This window comes from Rhodnius prolixus, unplaced genomic scaffold (genome assembly GCF_049639745.1).
Source record: "Rhodnius prolixus isolate KJV_2025 unplaced genomic scaffold, Rpr scaffold_2, whole genome shotgun sequence".
NCBI lineage: Eukaryota > Metazoa > Arthropoda > Insecta > Hemiptera > Reduviidae > Rhodnius > Rhodnius prolixus.
In genome coordinates, this window is record NW_027411592.1 from 47,078,376 (window position 1) to 47,102,067 (window position 23,692).

Consider the following 23,692-nt stretch of genomic DNA (forward strand, 5'->3'; position numbering starts at 1 on the left):
TAAAACAAGTTTCGCATTATCGAGGCCAACCTTTTTTTTTAATAATTGGCGCTTGAGGATAAAATATCAGAAGGATTTTCAATTTGCGTGTTTAGTTTAAAACATATTATTATTAGGACTCTTGAATTTATTTTCTAGAACATGTTGTTTAAGAATAAGTGTAGATATTCTTAAACGAAAAAGGCTTAAGCATTTTAACAATTTCTTGCCTTGGACTGTTAGAAAAATAACTGCCAATTGTTTAGTTTCTTATTAAGTTTGGAGGTCTCCTGAACTTAATATATATAATAGTGTGCATGTGTGCTCTCTTTCCATCCCTCTCTCCTCCTCAATCTTTCTTTGAATTGATAATCTCAAAAACTAAAAATATAATCAGAGAAAGCTGAGATCCGCTTTACAACTGTTGTTGCTTCTGATACACAGATGTGGCGATAATCACAAAAATGGCCCCTACGATTTTATTTTAAATTCTTAAATGACAGGTAAACTTAAGGATCTACCACATTCATTTGAAACGTTTGTCCGGAAAAATGGAAAATGTTTATTTTGGTGGCTTTCACAATTTAATATATCGCGCCTAACTATGTAATATAAAAGAATAACACTAAATTGCTAAAATGTAGTTCTAGGTATATCGATTGACAGAAATGCGAATTTGCAACTTTTCTTTTTGGTTTTTTTGGAAATGGTTGCATCAATTTACTATCCACTATCACTATTACTTGAAACACGTTTTCAAAAAAAGTAATGTTAAGTAAGTTCCTTGGTTCTTAATAATTAGTGTCTTTGATTTCGATTGTTGTAGTAGGAGTTATCTCACTTTATTTATGATTTCGGTTAGGGAACAAATGCAATTACCTAATCTTCTTCATAGGCCAAATGAAAAATCAGTTCTATCAATTCTTTTACTGTAAAACGTTGATTTCTTTGAAAAGTCGATAAAAATTGGTCATGTTGATAAGTATATTATATTTCTTGCTACACTTAAAGAAGACAGACACCTGCATTGATACTCACTTGTTTTGAATAAGCTTAAATGATTTGTTGAAGGGCGAAAAAGTAAATGAAGCTTTCATGCTTTTTTTAAAAATATTCTTCTAATAATAATCATTCATCTCTCTTCCCTTAAACGGTCTATGACCAAGATGTTTGTCTTAGTCTCCTATTAATATCTATTTTAAAACGTTCTGCTGTCAAGTATGTTATTAATATTATTTTAAATGATGACTGTATGTTGAAAAATAATTTGATAGACTTTTATTATTATTTTTTTCTCTCTCTTTGTCAGTGAGCAGGAAGGAAAACAACGTCCTTGATATGCCAGCATACCTCAGAGTTGTAACGTTAGTTGAAATAAAACGTTTTAGTGGTCGAATACCTCTCAGTAGGAAATAGAACTTCATTACACAACACGTTTTAGAATTAACTGTGACTCATTCTGGACTTTCATGACGTCTGTAAATATCCAGTCTTACAAATTTTTGAATCTACACCTTAGAAATTCTTTGTCTAAGTTACCTCGTTTTCTTATTTTTTTTTTCGTCGTAATTTCCCGTATTACTCACGTTAAACACGTACAAAATATATAACTTCAAATAGTCTATATTTGTAAATTACAAATTTGATCAAGTTGTTTTCTCTTTTTACGAATTTTTCCCAGTATTTTAAGTTCTACATGTGACCAGTTTTATGGTGGATAATTATTGCCTCTGTTTTAATTATTGGGAAAATCTGTAACAAATCACACTTCAGAAAGATTTCACTGTAATTCTTAAATTATACATTTTTATTAGATAAATATTGTGAAAAATTGACGGACATCTCATGCCAATCGTAGAGTTCGTTGAAGGAAAGTGGATAATATGTTACAATGGAGAGGCGAATTGTTAAACATATTATATAAAGTTAAAAGAACGTTCAATGCGAAGGATTGTGTTGAAATATTATAAAAATCTTTGATACGAAGTTAAAGAAAACTCACAAATGTTTCACAAGTGTGAAATTCCAGCAGGCTAATTACCTTAATAGCAACAAACGTAAACAAAACCTTGGTATGGTAATAAGAAAATAATTTAAATATACTAAACTAGCCTTGTTCATCACCCGACCTCAACGCCATTGTACATCTACGGAGTTTAGACGGTTTCATTAGCAGCTCAGAATTCAACGCAAATGAGATGATTACACTAGAACAGAAAGAACACTTGTTAATAGCATTCTATAACGAAGAAAACAGTTTTTTCAGACAAAAGGTAGACATTGAACTTTGAAAATAAGACACAATATTGCATAAATACTGTTGAGCGTTCATAAGCGAGGGTAAGAAAGATTAGATGTATTGAGGTGCTATTAATATATTAAAATTTTCCTTCAGTCTTATACTTCGGACCTTGAAATTTCTTGTAGTCTCTCTCTATTTGATGTTTTACGTTAACATTGAAAACTTCTTCTTTTTTTTAAATCAAACATTATTTGTGTTGCTCAGTTACTCCATAAGGATATTAAGCACGATAAACTTCATTTGGTATAAAATAATAATTATAGTACAATAAGTTGTTATAAAACAAATTATTTTGTTGTTTAGGGGTTCCAGACCCACCTGCTGGTAGGCCTACAGCTGTATTGGTCCATCCGGGAGTTGTCAGAGTAGCATGGTCTAGTCCACACTATGATGGTGGGTCCAAGATAACTGGTTATAGCGTACAAATGTCGTTGGATGATGGACAAATCTGGACAAACGCTAAAGAAATGTTAGATACTTAGTAATTTTGTTTTTTTTTTATAATTTTCTACTGCACTAAAAAAAAATAAATAACTAAAAAGAAATTTCCATAGGTGTTACAGTCTCTCCTACACTCTGAGTAATATACCGCAAGGGCAAACATGTAAATTTAGAGTGTGTTCCCATAATGTGCATGGATCAAGTGAACCTAGTCTGGAGTCAACATCATTAGCGCTAAGAAAAAAAGGTATTGCTTTATGTAGATTATGTTATTTTAAATGACTACTTGTGTATTAAAAGTCAAATTTCGTATTTGTTTATGAATTTTAATTAAATTTATTTTTAAATTAAAAATCTTTTTATGTTCGCACATTAGTTGTCACTTTTAAGTGCCTTTAGAATTAGAAACACTTGTTCAGTTTTTGCACTTGGTATGTGCTGAGTATTACTGAAATAACTAAGATGCTATCATTATTGTAATTCATCAAAATCAACATATTAATATTTAATTCTTTAATTAGATGACGCTAGCAAAGCAATATGCTTTGAAGATGGTAGCTTGTTTGGTCTCAGGTATAGTACATTAGAAGAATTAGGCAAAGGTAGATATGGTACTGTACACCGAATAAAAGAACGCGGTTCTGGAAAGGATTATGCAGCAAAGACAGTACGTTGTATTAAGAAGGAAGACAGAGAAAAAGCTACCGAAGAGCTTCAGATCATGAACTCACTTAAACATTCTAAACTGCTTCAGATCGTTGCTGCTTATGAAAATGCCCGTGACGTTACATTAGTGGTTGAATAGTGAGTAGTTCTTGTAATTAATAACTGTTTTTAACTTGTTTTGTACGAGTAAATAAGTTTAAAATGAAGTGATAGAATTAGCTTGTAGAGTAGTTAACAATGTTTACCAATATTTTACAAGATTTGTTCACAAATTTTTGGCTTAAAGTATTGAACCATACTTCGGAAAATTGAATTATATTAAGGTAATTTCCCTTGTATAAATAAACTATTATTATCATTATTTTTTTTAAAGTATTAAAATTTAAGGACCCATGTAGGCAAGTTGAAACAATGTTTCAAATTCTTGACAGTAGGTAGCATCACCTACCGAACTTGTTGAAAGTTCCTTTTAAAATTTCCAGCATTATCTTACACTACTAAACTAAATTCACTATAATTACTTTTGGGACTATTATTATTTTCTATTCTAAAATAAGTTAATAAATAATCAGTTATAGGAAAATATCTCATTTGTTGACAGTTGATTAACAGACAAGAAAATTAACCTTTTTTTTTTAATTTTAAACTTTGTTAATCTCAGAAACCAATTTTTATTCTATTATTCTCTAACCATCTTCATCTTTTCTTAATAAAGCATCTCAGGTGGTGAATTGTTCGAGCGAGTTGTTGCCGATGATTTTACATTAACTGAGAGAGACTGCATTCTTTTTATGAGGCAAATCTGTGAAGGAGTTGAATATATGCACTCACAATCCGTTGTACATTTAGACCTAAAAGTTAGTTTTATTATTATTCAAATTTATTTGTTATTTTTAATAATTATCTGTCTAGAGTATTTTTTTTTTTTTTTCTAAGTATTGTCATTTTCAGATTTAGTTAGGAAACTTTAAAGACTTTGAGAATACACTTTTCTCTTTTATTATAATAATTAAATAATTATTCGAAGAAAAAATACCCTAAAAACATAATTATTACTCTGAAAATTTCTCACTAATTTTATGTTATTTCAGCCTGAAAACATCATGTGCATTAACAGAGACTCCCATGAGATTAAATTAATAGACTTTGGATTGGCTCAGAGATTGAAGCCAGATTCACAAATCAGGGTACTCTTTGGAACTCCAGAATTTATTGCACCTGAAATAATAAATTATGAACCAATTGGTACACAAACCGATATGTGGTCCGTAGGTGTTATCTGTTACGTACTGTAAGCATAGAACGCTTTCTTTGTAAAGTTCACAAGAAAATGTTGACATTATAAATAAACTGTACTAATGGTGAATTCTTTTTTAGTTTATCTGGACTCTCTCCTTTCATGGGTGATAATGATGCTGAAACTTTTGCAAATATAACTCGAGCAGATTTTGACTTTGATGATGAAGCTTTTGACTCGATTTCAAATGAAGCAAAAGGATTTATATCAGAACTTCTCGTCAAAAGAAAAGAGTTAATATTTTGTTATTATTTGTACAATTTTTCTTTTCTTTTCCTTAGTTTGGATTCTAATATGGTTTATTTTGTCAATATAGTATATTCAAACTCTTACAATTGCTTTTCCTAAGTCTAAGAAAGCACAAATAACTTGTCGGCTCTACCATCAAGTCACTGTAGCATATTAAAAGCTACTTTTATTTTATCTTTTCTATTAAATTTATTCTGGCGAAAATGCAGAAACAGCACCTCTGTCCTTATTTTTAACTGCATTCTCTTTGCTTTAAAAAATAAAATGCCAAAAGCAGATACGGTTTTGTGCCCCGCTTCCCAATTTTCGTTCCAGCTTTACTCTGAAATTCAAACTATTTTATTTGAAGAATTTCCTGTTTATCTTCAGCACTAGATTTTAGGGTTTTATCCACCTCTGCTGTTATCTCTGACTAAATATTCTTAATAAATAAGTATCGAATAGGACTATAAAAGATCTCTCTGTTTTATAAAAACATTTTCGTCTTACAGCCTAGTTCTAAACTGAAAGCTGCATTGTGTGTACCTTTGTCATTGGAAACCCAGGCATTTAGTATTGATTTTGACAAACTTTAACTCCTTCAGATGATGAAAATAATGTCTTCATTTACAGAAAAATATTAATATTGCTGAACTTTGATACTATGTACATGTCCAATATATTTCTGCTTTGAGTGTTTCATATTATTTATGTGAAAGGTTATTATATATAATATTATCTATTCACTATAGCAGTGAGCATGAAACTAAACTATACATGAGTTTATGCAGATGATAAAGGTGGTGATGATACATGTATTGTTATATTTAGTACATGTTTAGGTAGTTAAAGACAATATATGTATATATAAACTTTACTTCTCTATTCACATTTGACATTAATCCGATTAGGTTTCTCTTTTTCTTGAGTTTCATAGCATCTTCAACACACAAGCTGATGATGTATCTTATTTTTACCTCAGATATTTCAATGTTTCATCCCTAAAATCATAAGTTTGGAAGGTACTGAATTCCGTGCAATGAATTTTGAAACAGCATATCAATATTATTTCTAAACATGTTTCATACAACCCTTGGTGCTTCACCATTACCTACCGCTTAATTTGCGGTAATCCTTTTAGCTGCTAGTAGCTAACCCAAGAAACTTGAATTCTAAGAGTTATCAGTAGATAAATTCAATACAATGGCAAATGATGCAAATCGCTCCCTTAGCGTAATAGCGTAATGTAAGTTTATTTGGGTAACCCCAAAACCATTAGTTCTACAAAGGACATTTTAAATTTTCAATTAAATTTTAGTAATATTATTTTAATCACTTTTAGAAAGCGATTAACAGCTGCAGAGTGTCTGTCTCATAGATGGCTTTGTCAAGAGGATACTGAGATGAGTCAAGTAAAATTGTGCACAGATAAATTAAAGAAATTTATAATCAGGAGAAAGTGGCAGGTATATATCGTGTTGTTTGCTTTCAAAAGTTTTGCTTATTTAAAAATGAGTTTCTCCAATATTTGCTACTTTTAACATTTTGAAACCCAGTAATTATTATTGTTATTTTATGTCAAGACCCTTTTGTCAATGATAGGTAGTATGACAAACTTTCACTGTAATAGGCTTCAACTTAATTTAGTTATTCCCCCAAATTTAATGTTACAACATGGGCAACATATTTTGTTTGCATTTTTAGAGTTTGCCTGTTTCAAAAATAACCACTTCGCTCTTAAAAACATCTAGATTTATTTTATTAATTAGTTACGATGCTTAGTGAAATGAATTATTTTTTGTTAATCCAACTTCTTTAAGAGAAAACAATTATTTTAAAACTTTTTTAATAATTCTATTCTATTCAAAGTATTCTTTTGTAATTCATACCTTTTAACTATTTGGCAATTTAGAGAAGTTAAAAGATTAATTAATTAAATTGCTCAAAAGTAAAAAAATAAATTATAAGTTACTGGGTTTGATTTTGAGTGTGTGTTGTTTGTCTAACAATCGCAACGGCCCTAGAAAACGGGTAATGCAATCAGAGCACTTGGCAGAATGGCTAATTTATCAGCTGCCACAAGGAGAGGTTCACAAATACCTGGTGGAAACTTAGGAATGAGCGGAGGCCTGGGACATAATTCCGATTTAGCGAGTGGATCGCTAAAAAGAGGCAGACAGTGTTCAGAAAGAAGTGATTCAGGTTTTAGTGATTGTTCTACAACAGGATCACTGACTGCAACTAATACATCGAGCCTGCTGGCTGATAAAAAATACTCAATCACCGAAGAAATAGAGGACTCAATGAGGCAGCTTACCACTGGTAAAATTGCATATTTAAATATACATATTTATTTGCCTATATATTTGTTTTAATTATTTTTCTTATTTATTCAGTATTTATCACAAAAAACCCTGGGTAATTGAAAATATCATTTTCATTTTAGATAATTTGTAAATTTATAGAGATAATTTAATCGCATCAGTTTAAAAAATGATATTTTAAAAATATGCATGCCATATTTTTTAATTAATCTCGTTATTAAAAAAGAAAAATTAATAGTAATAAGGCCATAGATCTTTTTTTATAATATTAATTAATTGATTTATTTTTTCAGAAGAGAGGTTTCGTTGCGAAGGGATAAAGAAAAACCAAAAATTACATCCACGACAAATAAGCGGTAATAATCTTAAAGAAACAAGAAATGAAAATGTACAAAAGGCATTTGCGTTTTGGAATAGGTAGAATTAAAATTATTTACATAACTTCGACCTCATATTAAACCAAAGTGATTGTATTTTTATTATACAAATTTTAATATTTAACGATTTTATTATCTATATTAAATGTTGATTGAATGATCAAAAGTTCTTGAAAGAATTTTAAAGGTATTCAGCTAAACAAGTAAATGTGTAAGTTGGAGCATACAAAAATTATTTATTTATTATCTAAGAGTGAGTAATGTTTAATATATTTCTGTGTAAAGTACAACCAGTATATTATTTAAAAAATATAAATAAATAAATAAAACTATTTATTCCTTTATTAAATTGTGTTTTAATTTGATTTTCGTGTTGATTGATTGATTTTCCACAAACATAAGTTGCGCTACATCTATTTACTAACTAGTTCTACTTTTAACCGGTATTCAAATTTAAGTTGCAATTAAATTAACTCTTTTTTAACATGAAATAAGCACAATCAAAGCTGGATGGGTAAAACACCAAAGATAATAAGCTTAATGACCCAAAACTATTAACTTCATTATTCTTTGATCCACAGAAGAATAATAAAATGGCAAATACTGTACAAAAATGTTTATAAAAGAGTAGATATACTTTGGTGTTACGGAATTTCCAGATGGTAACTGTACCATTCAGCTTCTGTAGCTTCAATTTCTTCTATTTGCTGTTCACAACTGACTGTGATATTTTTTATAATAATGCAGTAAATAATATAGCAAGTATTATTTTTAGTAATGTTTTATTAGTAATGTATTGGCCAACTGGTGCCCGAGATGTGAAGCTCTCATTCCGCCAGCGGAATTATTTATTAGAAATTATTTCTAATCCAGAAATTAAAAATTGTTAAAATTTTAAAATTCTCCTTTATACTTAGGATTGAAATAGCGAGGATTTGGTCAGAATAAATAACAACTCTGCCAACGTAGTCAGCGGACTATCAAGTAGTATTTTTTATAGTATAACAGGAGGACATGTAGTAGTAGTCTAGAAGGGTTACTGATAGAATCCTTGTAGATAGAGATATATTCAGCACTGGAATGTGTATCAGATTAAGGCGAAATTTCCCATAAAGATTTCGGGAACATGTGTTTTATAAAGAATTTTAAAATTTGTAATTATTTTTATTTGATCTGGACGCGTAAATGTATTAACTATGTGGTCTGAAAGGTAAGAATTTCGTCAATTCTTAATTTTCTGATGGTAGGAGAATCGGATAAGAGCCTAAAAAATTGAAGTACTGCTGATTTTTCAGACGAGCATTAACATCCAGCTACCATTCCGTGACGTGTACGGAGGCGAATAGACAACATACCTATACTATAATTTCTCATATTAACACTGTTCAAGTAGTAGTTTATAAGACATTTCTATTTGAGCTCTTCTAGTTTGTATTAGGTAAAACGATTGTATAATGAAGACGTATTAGTTCTCCGTCTGGTACAATTAAGGAAGAAGCAAACACATTTATTTATTTGGTTTTATAATCATTCCCAAAACTCTTCATATAAAAACATCCAGTAAACTATTCTAGATAAAACTCCCACAACAATTCAGCAGGGACAAAAATAAAAAATAAGTAAAAAATCATAATGAGTTTTATATATTTGAATGAACACTTTAACCCCATTTATACTAGGAAATAGGATATACTATGCTTCCCAATTTCTCGCTTAAATTACCAGGAACACTACATTTATTTAATTTCATAAATGCTCCAACTTTGCATCAAACGTCTGGCACCATTCACTAATAGCACACCTGACCCGATGAGAATTCTCTCGTTGTAGCCTTCTCACAATGTACTAAGCAGAGAACTTTACAGCTCCTAAAATATCTAGGGTCAGCACTTCGAACCTCTACTAGTGAGTCCTGTGCACATCCATTAAGCTAATTCCATTCCTTGAAGAGGATCAAGTGGCGTAAGGGAAAGTAAAATCTTAAGCGAACCTCTTTTTAACCGAACTGATTGTGCCTGTACAATTCTTGAACTATCCGATCATCAGCCATGGAGAGCTGGATTTGTTTAAAAGGCCAGTCGAAAACAAGTGTAGAGGTAAGTGAAAGTAGAGCCTGTGCTCTAAAAAAAAAGGCATGTGCAAAAACTATTTAATAAATACAAATAAAGTTTTAATGATATATATTCAGGCAAAATATATTATTGCAACCATGAAATTTAGAGAATAACAACTTTTGAGCGAATAACGTTCTTAAGCAATGTCTCTTTACATATGTGAATTTATTCACACTAATTATCTACTAATTTCTGTGCAAGTGAATATCACAATTAATAACCTAAACATCGACGCTTAGGCCCTAACAATAAGGGTAAATAATCCAGGCATCTGGTCAATTTCCAATAACTGTATATCTTAATCAAAGATCTTGTAAACAAAAATAGAAATGATTAGATAAGAGAATTAAGAAACGGCCAAGAAAGAAGTGAAATATTCAGGAAAAAAAAAAACATTTTAACTGCAAATAATTTTAAAAGACCGAAAAAATAAATATTTTAAATTAAAAAAAAAAATTATTTCGCATAATAAGTTATTTTTAAAATAACTTTTTGAGTAAGTTTTTGCATAAACTCACTGTACGTGAGGTAAGGAAACTTTAATTACTACTTAAACAAAAAATACCCTTGAAAATATAATGAATTGTGGAAAATAATTGCGAAATATGGTAAATATATATAAAATTTTATGGAAGCCTGATGGACTCGAATACAACGCCGTCACGTTCTGAGACCAGAGTACTACTACTTCTTCTATGGCTTAACGGTCCTTAAAGTAATCAAGGCCACTACCGTTATCTTTTTCCATTCTTCCCTTACCAGGGCCTTCTCTCCATTTCCTGACATTTATGATCCTAAGGTCCTCCTCCAGCTGATTCTTTGTAAACTATGTTTACGATTTCCCGGTAGTTCTAATTTATCACAATTATTGTATAATGGACAGAACACAGCCGTAGGGCCGAGGGTACTGTTACCACAGTGTTAATCCTTCGGGTCCTTCAATTACTTGATATTAAATTTATTTTTGTTGATATAAATAATCGTACGAAAAAACGCAATTCCCTGTAAGGAAATTTTTATTTTTTGGGTACGGTAGCGTAGAGTGGTCTCAATATAATCAACGTTTCCTTACCTCAGCAGATTCTTCTTTGCATCCACTAAGCACATGGTTAAGTATGGTTCGCCAAGCAAGCATCAGCTTCTCTTTTATTACTCCACGACTGGTTCCTAGAAGTTTAAATGATATAATTCAAACGTCAGATTTTCTACTTCATTTTTAACTGTCATTTCTTCATCTTGACCACCACCATCCATCATCAAACAAAAGAAGATAAATCACAGTAAGCCGAATGAAGTATTTTTGCAGATGATTTGTATTCTTAAAATTGGTAACAATTGATAACATGATTTTTTTTTTTAAAAAAAATGATTTAATTAATGGATTCTTTAGCTGATATAATTAAAATGTACGTTTCAGAGTAAGTTACTTGTTAAAATAAACAAATCATTTTACCTTTCCCCATTTTATATTTGTGAATAGGTATTTCTTAACCTTCTCGCCTTTTTACACAACGTTTGAAAGTCAAAAGCTCAAGTAACAACTCGTTTAAGGCAACATATGAAATACAAGAGATCGTGAACAAAGTGCGAGACTTTAGTTGAAATATTTACAGACATTTTATAAACCAGTCCAGATCAAAGTTGCAATAGAGGCACAGTGAACAAGTTAAAATAAAACGATTGACCTAATAGCCCGTTATTGTGAACTAGTACAAGATCGTAAGGATAAAGACAAAAAGAATTATTCTATCTTTTTGCCATAACGTCTAAATATTTTGTTCTATTCATTATATTTATAAGCTTAGTTTTTACAACTTAACATTTTAATATTGTTTTGATTTATTGGAAGATTGGTTATAGAAAAATAAAGATTTTACAATTTGAGCCAATATTTCTGTTTATTAGAAAATACATCTATATACATTGTGATTATTGGTTTCATAGTTTACAACTTTTAAAGCCCTGAGTATAGAAATAGCAATCTATTCTTTATTTTTCTCGGATGCAATAACTAAAAATGAACAATGTTGTTTCATAAGTGGTCGCTAAATATATTTTTATATTTAATAAGAATAAATAATAAGTGAATAAGGACGATCAATTGTTTTTATTTTGCAAATCTCCAATAAATAAAACACATTTCCAATTGTGGTTAATTATTTAAGTCTATTTTCTGCCACTAGAGTGCGGAAGAATTGCTCCGACATTGAGTTACAAAACTATGATTATCTAACACATCTTGCATTGTTTTTTTTAAAAAAAAAAATCGCGAGTAATAGATATTAACGTTCACGTTCAAAGATTAGAATATTTTAAATTTGTGTTCTTACACTTCCCTTTTCTTGTTGACTTTTTTCCTCTACTTGTTTTTGTGATTTTAAACCTGATTTCTAGTTCTAGGATATCCAAAGACACACATGTATGGTTTTATTTTTAGTATTTTCTGTACATTTTGAAACATGAACTTAGGAAGATCAACTGCAATTGAACCTTTATTCAATATAAATAAATATTTGATAAGAAATTCTTTTGATGTGAAAAAGTGTGTGAAGGAAAAGTAAGAAATCTAGTTAAAGCCTCCGAAAGAAATAAACACAGCGAATGTCTGCTGACACTTTGAAGGATTCTTTTTCTTTCTTGACTAAAACATTGTATTGTTAGTTGTAATTTTACAATCAAATACATCGTTGATCTTCTTCAAATTCTAAAGAAGTTTCAGTTTAAATAAAAGGGGGTTATCATACATCTGCAAAAAGATACAAGAACCATTTGAGAATGTGCGATATGAATTGGTGCGAAACGTATAGGCCTTGAGCCTAGGAGAAGGATTGAAATCCTCAAAGAGATTAGGGATGCTTACAAGATTAAGAAATCAAGAAAGACAGCAAAGAGTTCTGCCTTATAAGACCCTTCTTAATAATATAAAGGAAGTCAAGCGAATTTAAAAAATAATAATTTAAAACAACTTCTTGTAACTGGTGTGCCTGACTTTCAACAACTTCCACTGCGTGAAGTGTTTGATGTAGTAATGTTGGCTGGCACATGATTAATCAATTAATAATAATATTTTTGTATACAGATAAAATAAGAAACAAAGTTTCTGATTGCCAAATGAGCGACAGAATTCACTCATTTTTCGTTTCCTATCTTGAGTGACGCAACATATTTAAACAGAGTACAGCATGTAACCAGTACATATGCAATAAATAGTACATATGTCGCTTGTTCAAATTATTTGAAGAAATATTTTTGCAGCATGAGTGAATGCATTATTTTCCACTAATAACTGTTATTACTGCAATCACTGAAATTAGGGATTGTGAAATTTAAATGAGGTATATACATATATATGTTTGAGGTGGAGTATGCATACCTATTTATAGCAAAAATCTAGGAGTAAGATAGAACAAAAAACAAAATATTGATCTTTACTATTCAGTTTGAGACTCATCGAATTACCTTTATTTTAGAAGACAGACTTAGTGAATAACTTTATTTAGAAATAATTCAAATAGAATTTCAACGAAAGATTTTAGTAAAGCCGAAACAGTTGATTATACTAACTTCCTACCATTGAACCTTCAAAAGAAACTACTGTTAATTCTGCAGAATAGTTCATCTAATGACAAATATATCGGATTCTTATCTTGAGGGGAATATATTAATTTAAAAAAGTAATACTTTAAGGCAGTTCAATTACATAATGATGAGGAAATAGTCCAGTTCAAGGAAGAACTTGTAAGAATTCCAAGAGTAATGTACTCGTTAAAAAAAAAAAAAAAAAATTCTGCAGCTGTTATTGATAATCAAGATAAACTAGAATCATCATTAATGAATGATCTTGATCGTAATAACAATCTAATAAATCAAATAATTCAAGTTTATTACTCTCGATATGAATTGAGTACAGATATACTCGTATATCAACAATCTAGTTTCACTTCTGAACTGGTTGCATTGTTTTATAAATGCTTCAATCTTTACGCGAAGATCTTTACGATGTGCTTGTAATAGAGTCAAATTTTGTGTTTTATCCGGAAATATAAAATAGAATCCTCGGAGATTTTAAGATCCTCTGGATAAGAAATTTAAAAAATTTTTAGTGAAAATATGTTTTTAAGTCGACAAAATATTTCAAAACGAAAAAAACGCATGAAATTTTAATTATGAATTGTAGTAATTTTTACTGCGGCTTAATTGTTTTTAATATGGATGTAATATCAACTCCTTTATAAGCACACTGACCCTTCTGAATATACAGTTTTCCTCAGCATTTTGTCCTCTCGAATATCATTGTCAGGTAGCTTTAAAGACTATTAGGAAGAGAAAATCTATATTTTACAACTTCTGCCCTTAAATCTAAGGCCTCCGGTTTGCGAGTCTATTGCTCTAAAAAGAAATCAAGCTCCTCCTTACCTTATTATTCTTATATTTACAATTAATAGACTTAAATGAACTTTTCCGATTGACTGAGAATTATGGAAATATGAGATTCTAAATGTTTTTTTAGTTTGTGAAGTTTTAATGGATATTTAATGACATAACCTAAGAGTGACACAATGTCATTTCGATTGAGTCACAGTGTGAGAGGATGGATGGAGAACTCCGCGAGACAATCAGGGCAATATACTGGTAGTGATATAATTGCCTTGAACAGAACGCAGTGTCTTATAGGCTCTCTCTACTATACAGTGGATAGTCTGACTACTTATGCAATAGTCACTGTAGGCAAACGGTTTCATCTCACACTAATTTTTATCAACCAATACAAAAGTTTAATTCGATTTAAATTACTACTAACAAATTCATATTTTTGAATATAATTAAATCCTACCCTTGCAACTTCTTTCAAAAGAACAACCATTAAAAGTAATTTATTATAGGTTAGTGATTTACAAAGTTATTATTAATGTTCTTTGACAAATGAATAAATTTTGAATTTTCATTACATTACGTATTAATTGTCCTCTTTAATGTGGAGGACTTCTAACGAAAGTATGTGAACTGGGGGAAGATTAATGTAGAATAATTATGTGAAAATTAATCTAAAAATTTAGAGAGAAAATTTTTCAGGGATTCTTTGGAAAGTATTTGTTAAGCTTCTCTTAAAATAATTATTATATCTGAGAACTTAAACGTTTAAAGAAAAGCGTTCGTTTTTAGAAGACCACAGAATAGATATTGCCGGTAAAAATTCCAAATCTAAAATGTGTACTGCACAAACACATTACCATGACTTACTAGAAATAAGAAAAATAGTAATTCATAAAATTCCTGAATTGAATCTGTAACGGAATGGGATTAAATATATTACCTTTTGTAGAATTATGGAATTAAAAAAATGATATCTAAAATATCTTTTAGAAAACTAAATTGTTGCTAAAATGTACAGAAGTAAAGAATGTGCTTATTTTTATGGCTGAAAGTGCAGATTAAACCCTTAGATATCTTCTTTTGTGATATTTTAAAGAAAGTGGAAACTCAAGGACAACAAGGCTCCTTCTTTTCAAGACAACCTCTTTCTTATCAAAATGAATTATAATTATGAATTCATCTTTCATACCCAAAGCTCACTGATTTGCTTAGGGCCAGAATCTAAGAATGTTCCATCATTCCGTTATATATTTCTATGTCCGATCAACAGTCACATTTCTCACATAATCTCACAGTGATAGCGTACATATATTAGGACAAAATGTGTCAGGTAAGGTAAAGATTCCAGCTTTCTTGGCCATTACTGAGCCACTAGTAATGTCCGGACTAGCTAATAATGTGACTGATAAAGGACAGAAAAAAAAGGCTTGGATGGTTTTTAATTTCCAAAAGATTCTTGGAAAGGAACTTAATCCTTTTTTTTAAGCTTCTCTCAAAGAAGCCTCTTTAGAACAATAAAAAACCTAGACACAAAAATCTGCTCCACTTTCAGCATATTGAGGAAAACTTATTTGGAATCCTCTTCAATCTAGGATCCGCGAAAGAGACGCCGCTTTTCTCCATTTACTGCTATTGTCCGTATACATTCAGGTATATGGGGAATTGGTACATAGCATCGTAGCATAGTGGAGCGGCTGCGTCCTTCAGGAACCTATGCTTACCTATATGCGCTTCAGACTTTAATAATACATTCTAAAACACAACTCTTACTTCCTGAGACGGCTAGATGTTCTAGCCCATTCAGGTGGCTTTCCCCTCCTCCTTTCGCAACTGGGCTTGGGACCGGCTATGGCGGAGTTACAAAAGAGAAACAAAGTGGTAGCACATAACCTACAGCCTAGCAAAATACGACTGGACTCTCCTGAATCAAGGCGTCCAGGATTTCAGAAAATACATTTGTGTTACCATTTGATGTTCACTTCGTAACCCTAGTTTCCACCAAATAAACTAACAACTTATTTTAATCTTCATTAACTATTACAAAAAAAAAAAGAAGATCATTTGTTACTAAAATAAAGTTAAGTAGACTTCTTTATTTTTTGTTTAGAAAAATTCAACAATAATTAGAGCAGTTTTAAATTAATTTATTGGGTAATAATAATGGACTAGCTTAAGATAATTATTACATAATATATAAAACAGTAATTAACCATTCAATCTGACAATAACTATATTGTTAAGAACATCTCTCACTTGTTAATCAAATTAAAACTGTCCGGTAGGACAGTTGTATAAGGGTTGACCATCAAAAACTGCACGAAAAAGCGTAACGTTGAAAAACACCCAACTTTGACAATTTTTTTCTCTTTTTCTATAAAAGATAAAATTCCCAAATTTTCTTTAAATCTTACTCCAAACCCTCCTTCATAACTGTAATTTTTTTGCAACCACCCAGATCTAATAGGTTTCGAGAAAAAAGTTGCCGAAAATGAGCAAAAACCGCTTTTTCAAAAAATGTTCTTGTTCTTGTTCTTGTTCTTGTTCTTGTTGTTACCTTTTTTGTAAACAACGTAGCGCCTAAACGCGTGAACCGATTTTCATGAATGAGGTGTCATTCGATTCGGAATTTTATGTAGATGTGCCTTTTGGGGGTCTCGACCCTGTACATCGTATGGGAGAGGAGTTAGCCCCCTTTATGTAAGGCCCCCTCCAAAATTATTATTACTAATTACTCTGTAAATCTTGGCCCGATTTTGATAAAATTTGGTAGGATGATAGGGTTAGGGCTCCCCTACGTAACATTAAAGCGGCGATCAGCTCTTACACTTGTTAAGGGGATGTATAGGAATCGTTTCAAATTATCGACACGTGAACCGATTTTCATGAATGAAATGTCATTCGAATCGAAATTTTGTACAGATTTGCACTTTAAAAGTCTCGACGCCGTGCCTCATAAGGAGGGGAGTTTGCCCCACCCAAATAAGGCCCTTTCTAAAACTATTATTACCAATATTTCTATAACGCTTAGTTTGATTTTGATAAAATTCAGCTCGAATAAGTGGTTAAAGCTCCTCTACATTGCTGATGCTCTTGCACCTACTAAGAGGAAGTACTGCAATCGTTTAAATTATCAATGAGTGAACAGATTTAAATCAATGAATTGTCGTTCGATTAAAAAATCTTTGCCTCTTTGCCTAGAAGTTCTGCAATCGCAGTTTATTTTTCTTACTCCTCTTAAAAGGAAGTAATGAAATCGCAGTTTAATTTTGCTATTCACGCACAAATACCTTCCTATGTTATTCAAAACGCTTTTTCAAGAAAAGTTGTTACTGAGGATGGTTTGGGGGACCTTAACGATAATCATTCTTTAAAAAGATCTCTCTAGTGGTAGTTACGGTTCCGACTTACCATCTTATCAGGTTATAATGATAGAATTGCTTATTCCAAATTTAAAAAAATCTGTAAAGCAGATATGTAACTTTGTAAAATAGACAAAAAGGAAAATCTATCCAAAAGGTACAAAAATCTCTTTAACAAAAACTTACAGTTTAAAATGTTAAGTATAAGGGTTGATTAAACGCCAAAAGGTACACAAATCAGCAAGCACCCAAAATTTCATTAATTCTTCATTAATATTTAAGTAATTTTACTGCATTAATATTCATTAATATTTTTTAGAATTTATTAGATGTCACAGACCCTTATGCTGGCCATTTTCGTCTACAAAATATTTGTTCAAGTAGCACTGTAGATTGACTGTAATATCTAGTTATTTATAATAATCAAACTGTTAATTACAGGTTAAAAAGGAAAACGTTATAAAAAATAAAAAAAAATTATGAGGCTAAAAAATTCAAAACTTTTTTTTATAAAAAAAAATGTAATATGTAAAATAAAGTAAATAAGATATGTATATTTTTAGGACAGCTAATTATTCCAGTATTTTACTATAAGTAAAATTAAATTAAAATAGAGAAATCAATAATTGTTGAATAATCTACTTGTTATAACTGTGTGTTATTTGTGCTCACGAATATTTCGGTAAGACGAATTCAAGACAGTAGCCTACTCTAACTTTGTCTTTTTCTACTTTAACATGCATGTACATATGTGTGATTTATCATAATTATAACAAAAAAATATTATAAATGAAGTGGCCAGCATAAGGGTCTGTGACATCTAATAAATTCTAAAAAATATTAATGAATATTAATGCAGTAAAATTACTTAAATATTAATGAAGAATTAATGAAATTTTGGGTGCTTGCTGATTTGTGTACCTTTTGGCGTTTAATCAACCCTTATACTTAACATTTTAAACTGTAAGTTTTTGTTAAAGAGTATTATTTAAACTGTATTGTTTTATAATTAACAATTGTAATCTAAGAAGTAGTATTAAGATTAGTTATGTTGATGACTGGTTGAATAGTTTGTATGGTAAGCGATTGCTACTGAAAATGACAAGGTATTTTAAGGTTGATGTTATCAATGGCAGAAAAAGAAAGTTCTGGTCCTTATTACAACACTACTGTTGTTAACTAATTGTATGGTGACACTCCATTAAAGTGACTAAATTAACAAATCCTTATTACTTTGTATACCTTTTTATACCTTCACATGACGCATTACTTTTTTATAATTTGTTATTATTAAAAAAAAAAATACATCCGGCATTTTTCTGCCACCTGTTTGAAACATTACTTACTATTTAATGTTGTTTATAATAATCTTTTCTACATTGATATTAGAGTACTATGACATTGTACTTTTATACTTTATCCTACTCCCTGTTTTTATTAAGACAAGATATTGTAATCGTGTTAATTTTTTATTTTGAGTTCGAGAAAGTATCGTCGGTTTGAGACTTGAAAAAAGTTTTTTTTTAAACGTCTATTTTTTCTCACTCGCAGTAGCCGAGCGGTTAGAGGCGAGGTCCTTAAAGCTAAAATGTATTGTGGTACTGAGTTCGTGTCCCGGATTAGGCCTTTGATTTTATTTAATGGTTAATATGATAAATTAACAAAATAAATGTAGTATGCTAGTCGTCTCCGACCACGACATCTAATTAGGTAGTTGGACGTAAAAAATGCCTCAAAAAATTCTTTAGATAATTAGATATTTCTCTGAAGTACCACTGAAAAAAGTTTTTTGTCGCCACAACAATGAGGGTTTCGGTCGACCGAAAGTACCACCTTTCATGAAGCGTTTTGCAGTGTTTTATTACGACTCACACAGAAAAGGCTTCAACGATTTGCTTTTAATCTATCGAACTACATTTACATATGGAGGTCAACAAATGTTATTTAAAACATTTAGAAAAATTTGAATTAGAGCGCTTCAAGGAATGGAGGTTTGAGTTTCTCTCTAAAGTGATATTGTTTATTCTGTAATTAAAACTGTCCGGTAGGACAGTTGTATAAGGGTTGATCATCAAAAACTGCACGAAAAAGCGTAACGTTGAAAAACACCCAACTTTGACAATTTTTTTCTCTTTTTCTACAAAAGATAAAATTCCCGAATTTTTTTTATAATAAAGGGCAAATCCTCCTTTATATCAGTAATTTTTTCCTAATTACATAGATTTGATAGATTTCTAGAAAAAAGTTGCCGAAAATGAGCAAAAACGGCATTTTCAAAAATTGGTCTTGTTCTTGTTGTTGTTGTTGTTGTTGTTCTTGTTGTTACCTTTTTTGTAAACAACGTAGCGCCTAAACGCGCGAACCGATTTTCATGAGTGAGGTGTCATTCGATTCGGACTTTTATGTAGATGTGCCTTTTGGGGGTCTCGATGCTATTCATCGAATGGGAGAGGAGTTAGCCCCCTTTATGTAAGGCCCCCTCCAAAATTATTATTACTAATTACTCTGTAAATCTTTGCCAGATTTTGATAAAATTTGGTAGGATGATAGGGTTATGGCTCCCCTACGTAACATTAAAGCGACGATCTGCTCTTACACTTATTAAGGGGAAGTATAACAATCGTTTCAAATTATCGACATGTGAACCGATTTTCATGAATGAAGTGTCATTCGAATCGAAATTTTGTACAGATTTGCACTTTAAAAGTCTCGACGCTATGCCTCATAAGGAGGGGAGTTTGCACCACCCAAGTAAGGCCCTTTCTAAAACTATTATTACCAATATTTCTATAACGCTTAGTCCGATTTTGATAAAATTTAGCAAGAAGAAGTGGTTAAAGCTCCTCTACGTGGCTGTGAAGTGCCATCATGCTCTTACACCTACTAAGAGGAAGTACTGCAATCGTTTAAATTATCAATGAGTGAACCGATTTACATCAATGAATTGTCATTCGATTCAAAATCTTTGCCTCTTTGCCTAGAAGTACTGCAATCGCAGTTTATTTTTCTTACTTCTCTTAAAAGGAAGTACTGAAAACGCAGTTTAATTTTGCTATTTACGTACAAATTCCTTCCTATGTTATTCAAAACGCTTTTTCAAAAAAAATTGTTATTGAGCATGGTTTGGGGGACCGCAACTATAATCATTCTTTAAAAAGATCTCTCCAGTGGTAGTTACGGTTCCTACTTAACACCTTATCAGGTTATAATGATAGAATTGCTTATTCCAAATTTAAAAAAATCTGTAAAGCAGATATGTAACTTTGCAAAATAGACAAAAAGGAAAATCTATCCAAAAGGTACAAAAATCTCCTTAACAAAAACTTACAGTTTAAAATGTTAAGTATAAGGGTTGATTAAACGCCAAAAGGTACACAAATCAGCAAGTACCCAACTTCATTAATTCATTAATGTTTACGTAATTTTACTGCATTAATTTTCATTAATATTTTTTTGAATTTATTAGATGTTTCACAGACCCTTATGCTGGCCATTTTAATCTACAAAATATTTGATCAAGTATTGGATTCTCACGTGGAGGTTCCGGGTGCGAATCCAGCTGCAGACCCTTAGATTTTCTCTTTCTAACAGCTTCTTACAGCTCACTGTCCGGGTGATGGACAGAATTGTCTGTAACGAGAGAACACTGTCCGGAGGCCGGCAGTGCACTGAAAAAAGCTCCGGGCGCCAATAACCTTAGATGTTGACGCGACTTAAATATTAAAAAAAAAGAAAAAGAAAATGAATGAACTGGCCAGCATAAGGGTCTGTGAAACATCTAATAAATTCAAAAAAATATTAATGAAAATTAATGCAGTAAAATTACGTAAACATTAATGAATTAATGAAGTTGGGTACTTGCTGATTTGTGTACCTTTTGGCGTTTAATCAACCCTTATACTTAACATTTTAAACTGTAAGTTTTTGTTAAGGAGATATTACTAAGAATCAAATTTGGGATTAAATTTTTAAATTTCATTGCGGAGAATTAGGCTTCAAAGGCTTAACTTCAAAAAGTAAGATAAAAAAAGTAAAAGCGCGTGTTGAGTATGTTAAAGAGTAATTTTGGGATTTGTAAAACCTCTTTTTTTGACGCTGCAATATTTTTCCCTAAAGATGATGCGACTGCACTACTGCACCAATGATTTGTCACAATATCGCGTTTTGTTTTTTTTTTTTTGTTATTTTTCCTTGAAAAAATTGTTCCAAATATTTGTCTTGTAACTTTGTAACTGTATTGTATTTGAAATAGTGACAGAAAAAGATTAAGATAAGATCAAAATGAACATAAACACTTGTCAACTTCATTTCTAAAAAAAAGTCATCTCCATTCACCCCTACCAAAGGAAAGCGGTGAAAATTGGTTAAGTAGAAAAATCCTGAGAGGTCAAGGGTGTGATCAGTAGATGTCTTATTCCTGGTAGAGTACCGCGAAGGGCATTTTGAGGAAAAGTTAATGTGCGATTACTTAAATGTTTAAGAAGTATTATAAAACAATATTTTATTTTTTTACAATTCTTAAATTAAATGTGTTTTTCTTCATTTCATTTTCACAATAGATACTTCTATCTAGGAGAGATTTCGAACATTCAATCACTCATAATCTTTTTATTTCATTCTGTATACTGTCTTCTCGAATAGATTTCCCTACTTCTTAAGAAAAAAAAATTGGTTAATTAATTAGATAATAGTATTTGCAACTTTTATTTCTTTTATATCTGTTCCAATTGCAGTTGCAATATGTTTTGTGAAAGGTTTGATCTTGGAATCTCCATAGAAATATCCTTCATTGCAGTTCATACACAGGAACTATGCTACAAAGAAACAGTTTCTTTTTTTTACCGATTGAAGTATTAGTTAGCCCAAAGATGTAAATCGCCAACATCTCTAAAACTAAAGGAAAAAACACACAAAAAAGGAAAGAAAGAAACAGAAACATACGAAAAAATTGAAATCTACTGCGTTATTAATGCTTGAATTATTTCACTTTTTCTTGCTCTAAGTAAGTACAGTAATCAGACCAAGTTTAAAATTAATTTAAAGTGGAAAAACAATTTTCAGGTGGAAAGGTGTGCGAACAATGTATCCAATAATAAAAATAAAAATATCACAGGCAACTTGTAAATAAGTTGAGAGCTGAAGTTAAAAAATAAATCAAAATGGCTCTCTGATTTTTTTTAAATAATTTTTTTAACTTTAACTTAAACCCTAGTATAGTGCCCCTCAATCACAGCTTAATAATTTAGGGCGTCAAGAACTGAATTCATTAGTACCGGAGCCTCTTCAGTGCATTGCCTTTTAAGTGACATTGTTTTTTCCTGACAGATAACACTGTCATGAAGCTTCTAGGACAGGGGTCGGCAACCTATTTCAAGTAGAGAGCCATTTTTCGTTAAATAATTTTTAATAAATCTTACCAAGAGCCGCAAGAAAAAATTCTGTAGATCGTTTGTATTCGCAAATTATTACTTTATGATATTCAATAACATTTAAATGTTTTATATATTTATTTTCACCTATTACAAAATAAATAAATAATAACTTAACGAATGAAAAGGCGGCAGTCTTACAATATATAATCATGTACTTTATTTTGATATTGCATAATTCTATTCAATTTCGAACCTATAACATTTAAAATTATTTTTGAAAAAATACCTTTAATAAATGGAATTTTCACTCGTTTCAATAAAATTGAAATATACAATGTATTTTGGGCAGGCTGAAGAGCCACACAATTCGGATAAAAGAGCCGCATGCGGCTCGCGAGCCACGGGTTGCCGACCCCTGTTCTAGGAGAAAGAAAATCTAAGGCAGTAGACACAAACTCAGGATCTTCTTATGGGAATTTAGTGATCTAGATTAGATTTTTAGATTTTGAAAGGCGGGACAGGACCCATGCCCCAAGGGAACCGCAGCCACAAGAGGCTTATTGTGCCTTCCACTTTAAGTCTAGTAGATGAAACACCCTCTTCTAAAAAGGTTGAGTACTTTCCCTGCCAGTTCCTTCTGCGCTACAATCTCCTTTGGCCTCAAAGTTCCAAAGATATCGTAGCGCAGTCTCTCGATCTCAATAGAATAGCAAGCGGGAGGCCGTTTCCTCCTCTTCCTGGCACAATCTGCAGAACGGTTCCGAGCTAATAAGCCCTAATTTGTACAGGTGCTTTCTGAACCTGCCGTGCCCTGTGAATAGGCCTGTAACCAGGGTAATCTGATTTCTGTCCAAGCCCA

General features: G+C 31.1%; 1 protein-coding gene and 2 long non-coding RNA genes across 5 annotated transcripts in view; 1 reads left to right on the forward strand and 2 right to left on the reverse strand.

Moving 5' to 3' along the window:
- Positions 1-7,979, forward strand: part of LOC141449770 (myosin light chain kinase, smooth muscle-like) — a 117,485-nt gene extending 109,506 nt beyond the window's left edge. For 2 of the 3 annotated variants that reach the window (XM_074119510.1, XM_074119511.1), the window contains exons 20-28: positions 2,585-2,750; positions 2,836-2,969; positions 3,244-3,526; positions 4,104-4,245; positions 4,480-4,679; positions 4,766-4,918; positions 6,256-6,379; positions 6,938-7,235; positions 7,531-7,979. In XM_074119510.1, the coding sequence (XP_073975611.1) occupies positions 2,585-2,750; positions 2,836-2,969; positions 3,244-3,526; positions 4,104-4,245; positions 4,480-4,679; positions 4,766-4,918; positions 6,256-6,379; positions 6,938-7,235; positions 7,531-7,658 (1,628 nt within the window). In that variant the 3' untranslated portion in view covers positions 7,659-7,979. The remainder of the gene's footprint in view (positions 1-2,584; positions 2,751-2,835; positions 2,970-3,243; positions 3,527-4,103; positions 4,246-4,479; positions 4,680-4,765; positions 4,919-6,255; positions 6,380-6,937; positions 7,236-7,530) is intronic. The other variant, XM_074119513.1, reaches the window with a different exon arrangement.
- LOC141449780 (uncharacterized) overlaps positions 1-23,692 on the reverse strand; it is a 195,860-nt gene that overhangs the window by 113,778 nt on the left and 58,390 nt on the right. The window lies entirely within an intron of this gene.
- Positions 1,884-23,692, reverse strand: part of LOC141449781 (uncharacterized) — a 48,560-nt gene continuing 26,751 nt past the window's right edge. Inside the window, exons 3-4 of the long non-coding RNA XR_012455691.1 lie at positions 10,801-10,895; positions 1,884-2,186 (exon numbers count right to left, since the gene is read on the reverse strand). This is a non-coding gene — a long non-coding RNA (uncharacterized lncRNA). The remainder of the gene's footprint in view (positions 2,187-10,800; positions 10,896-23,692) is intronic.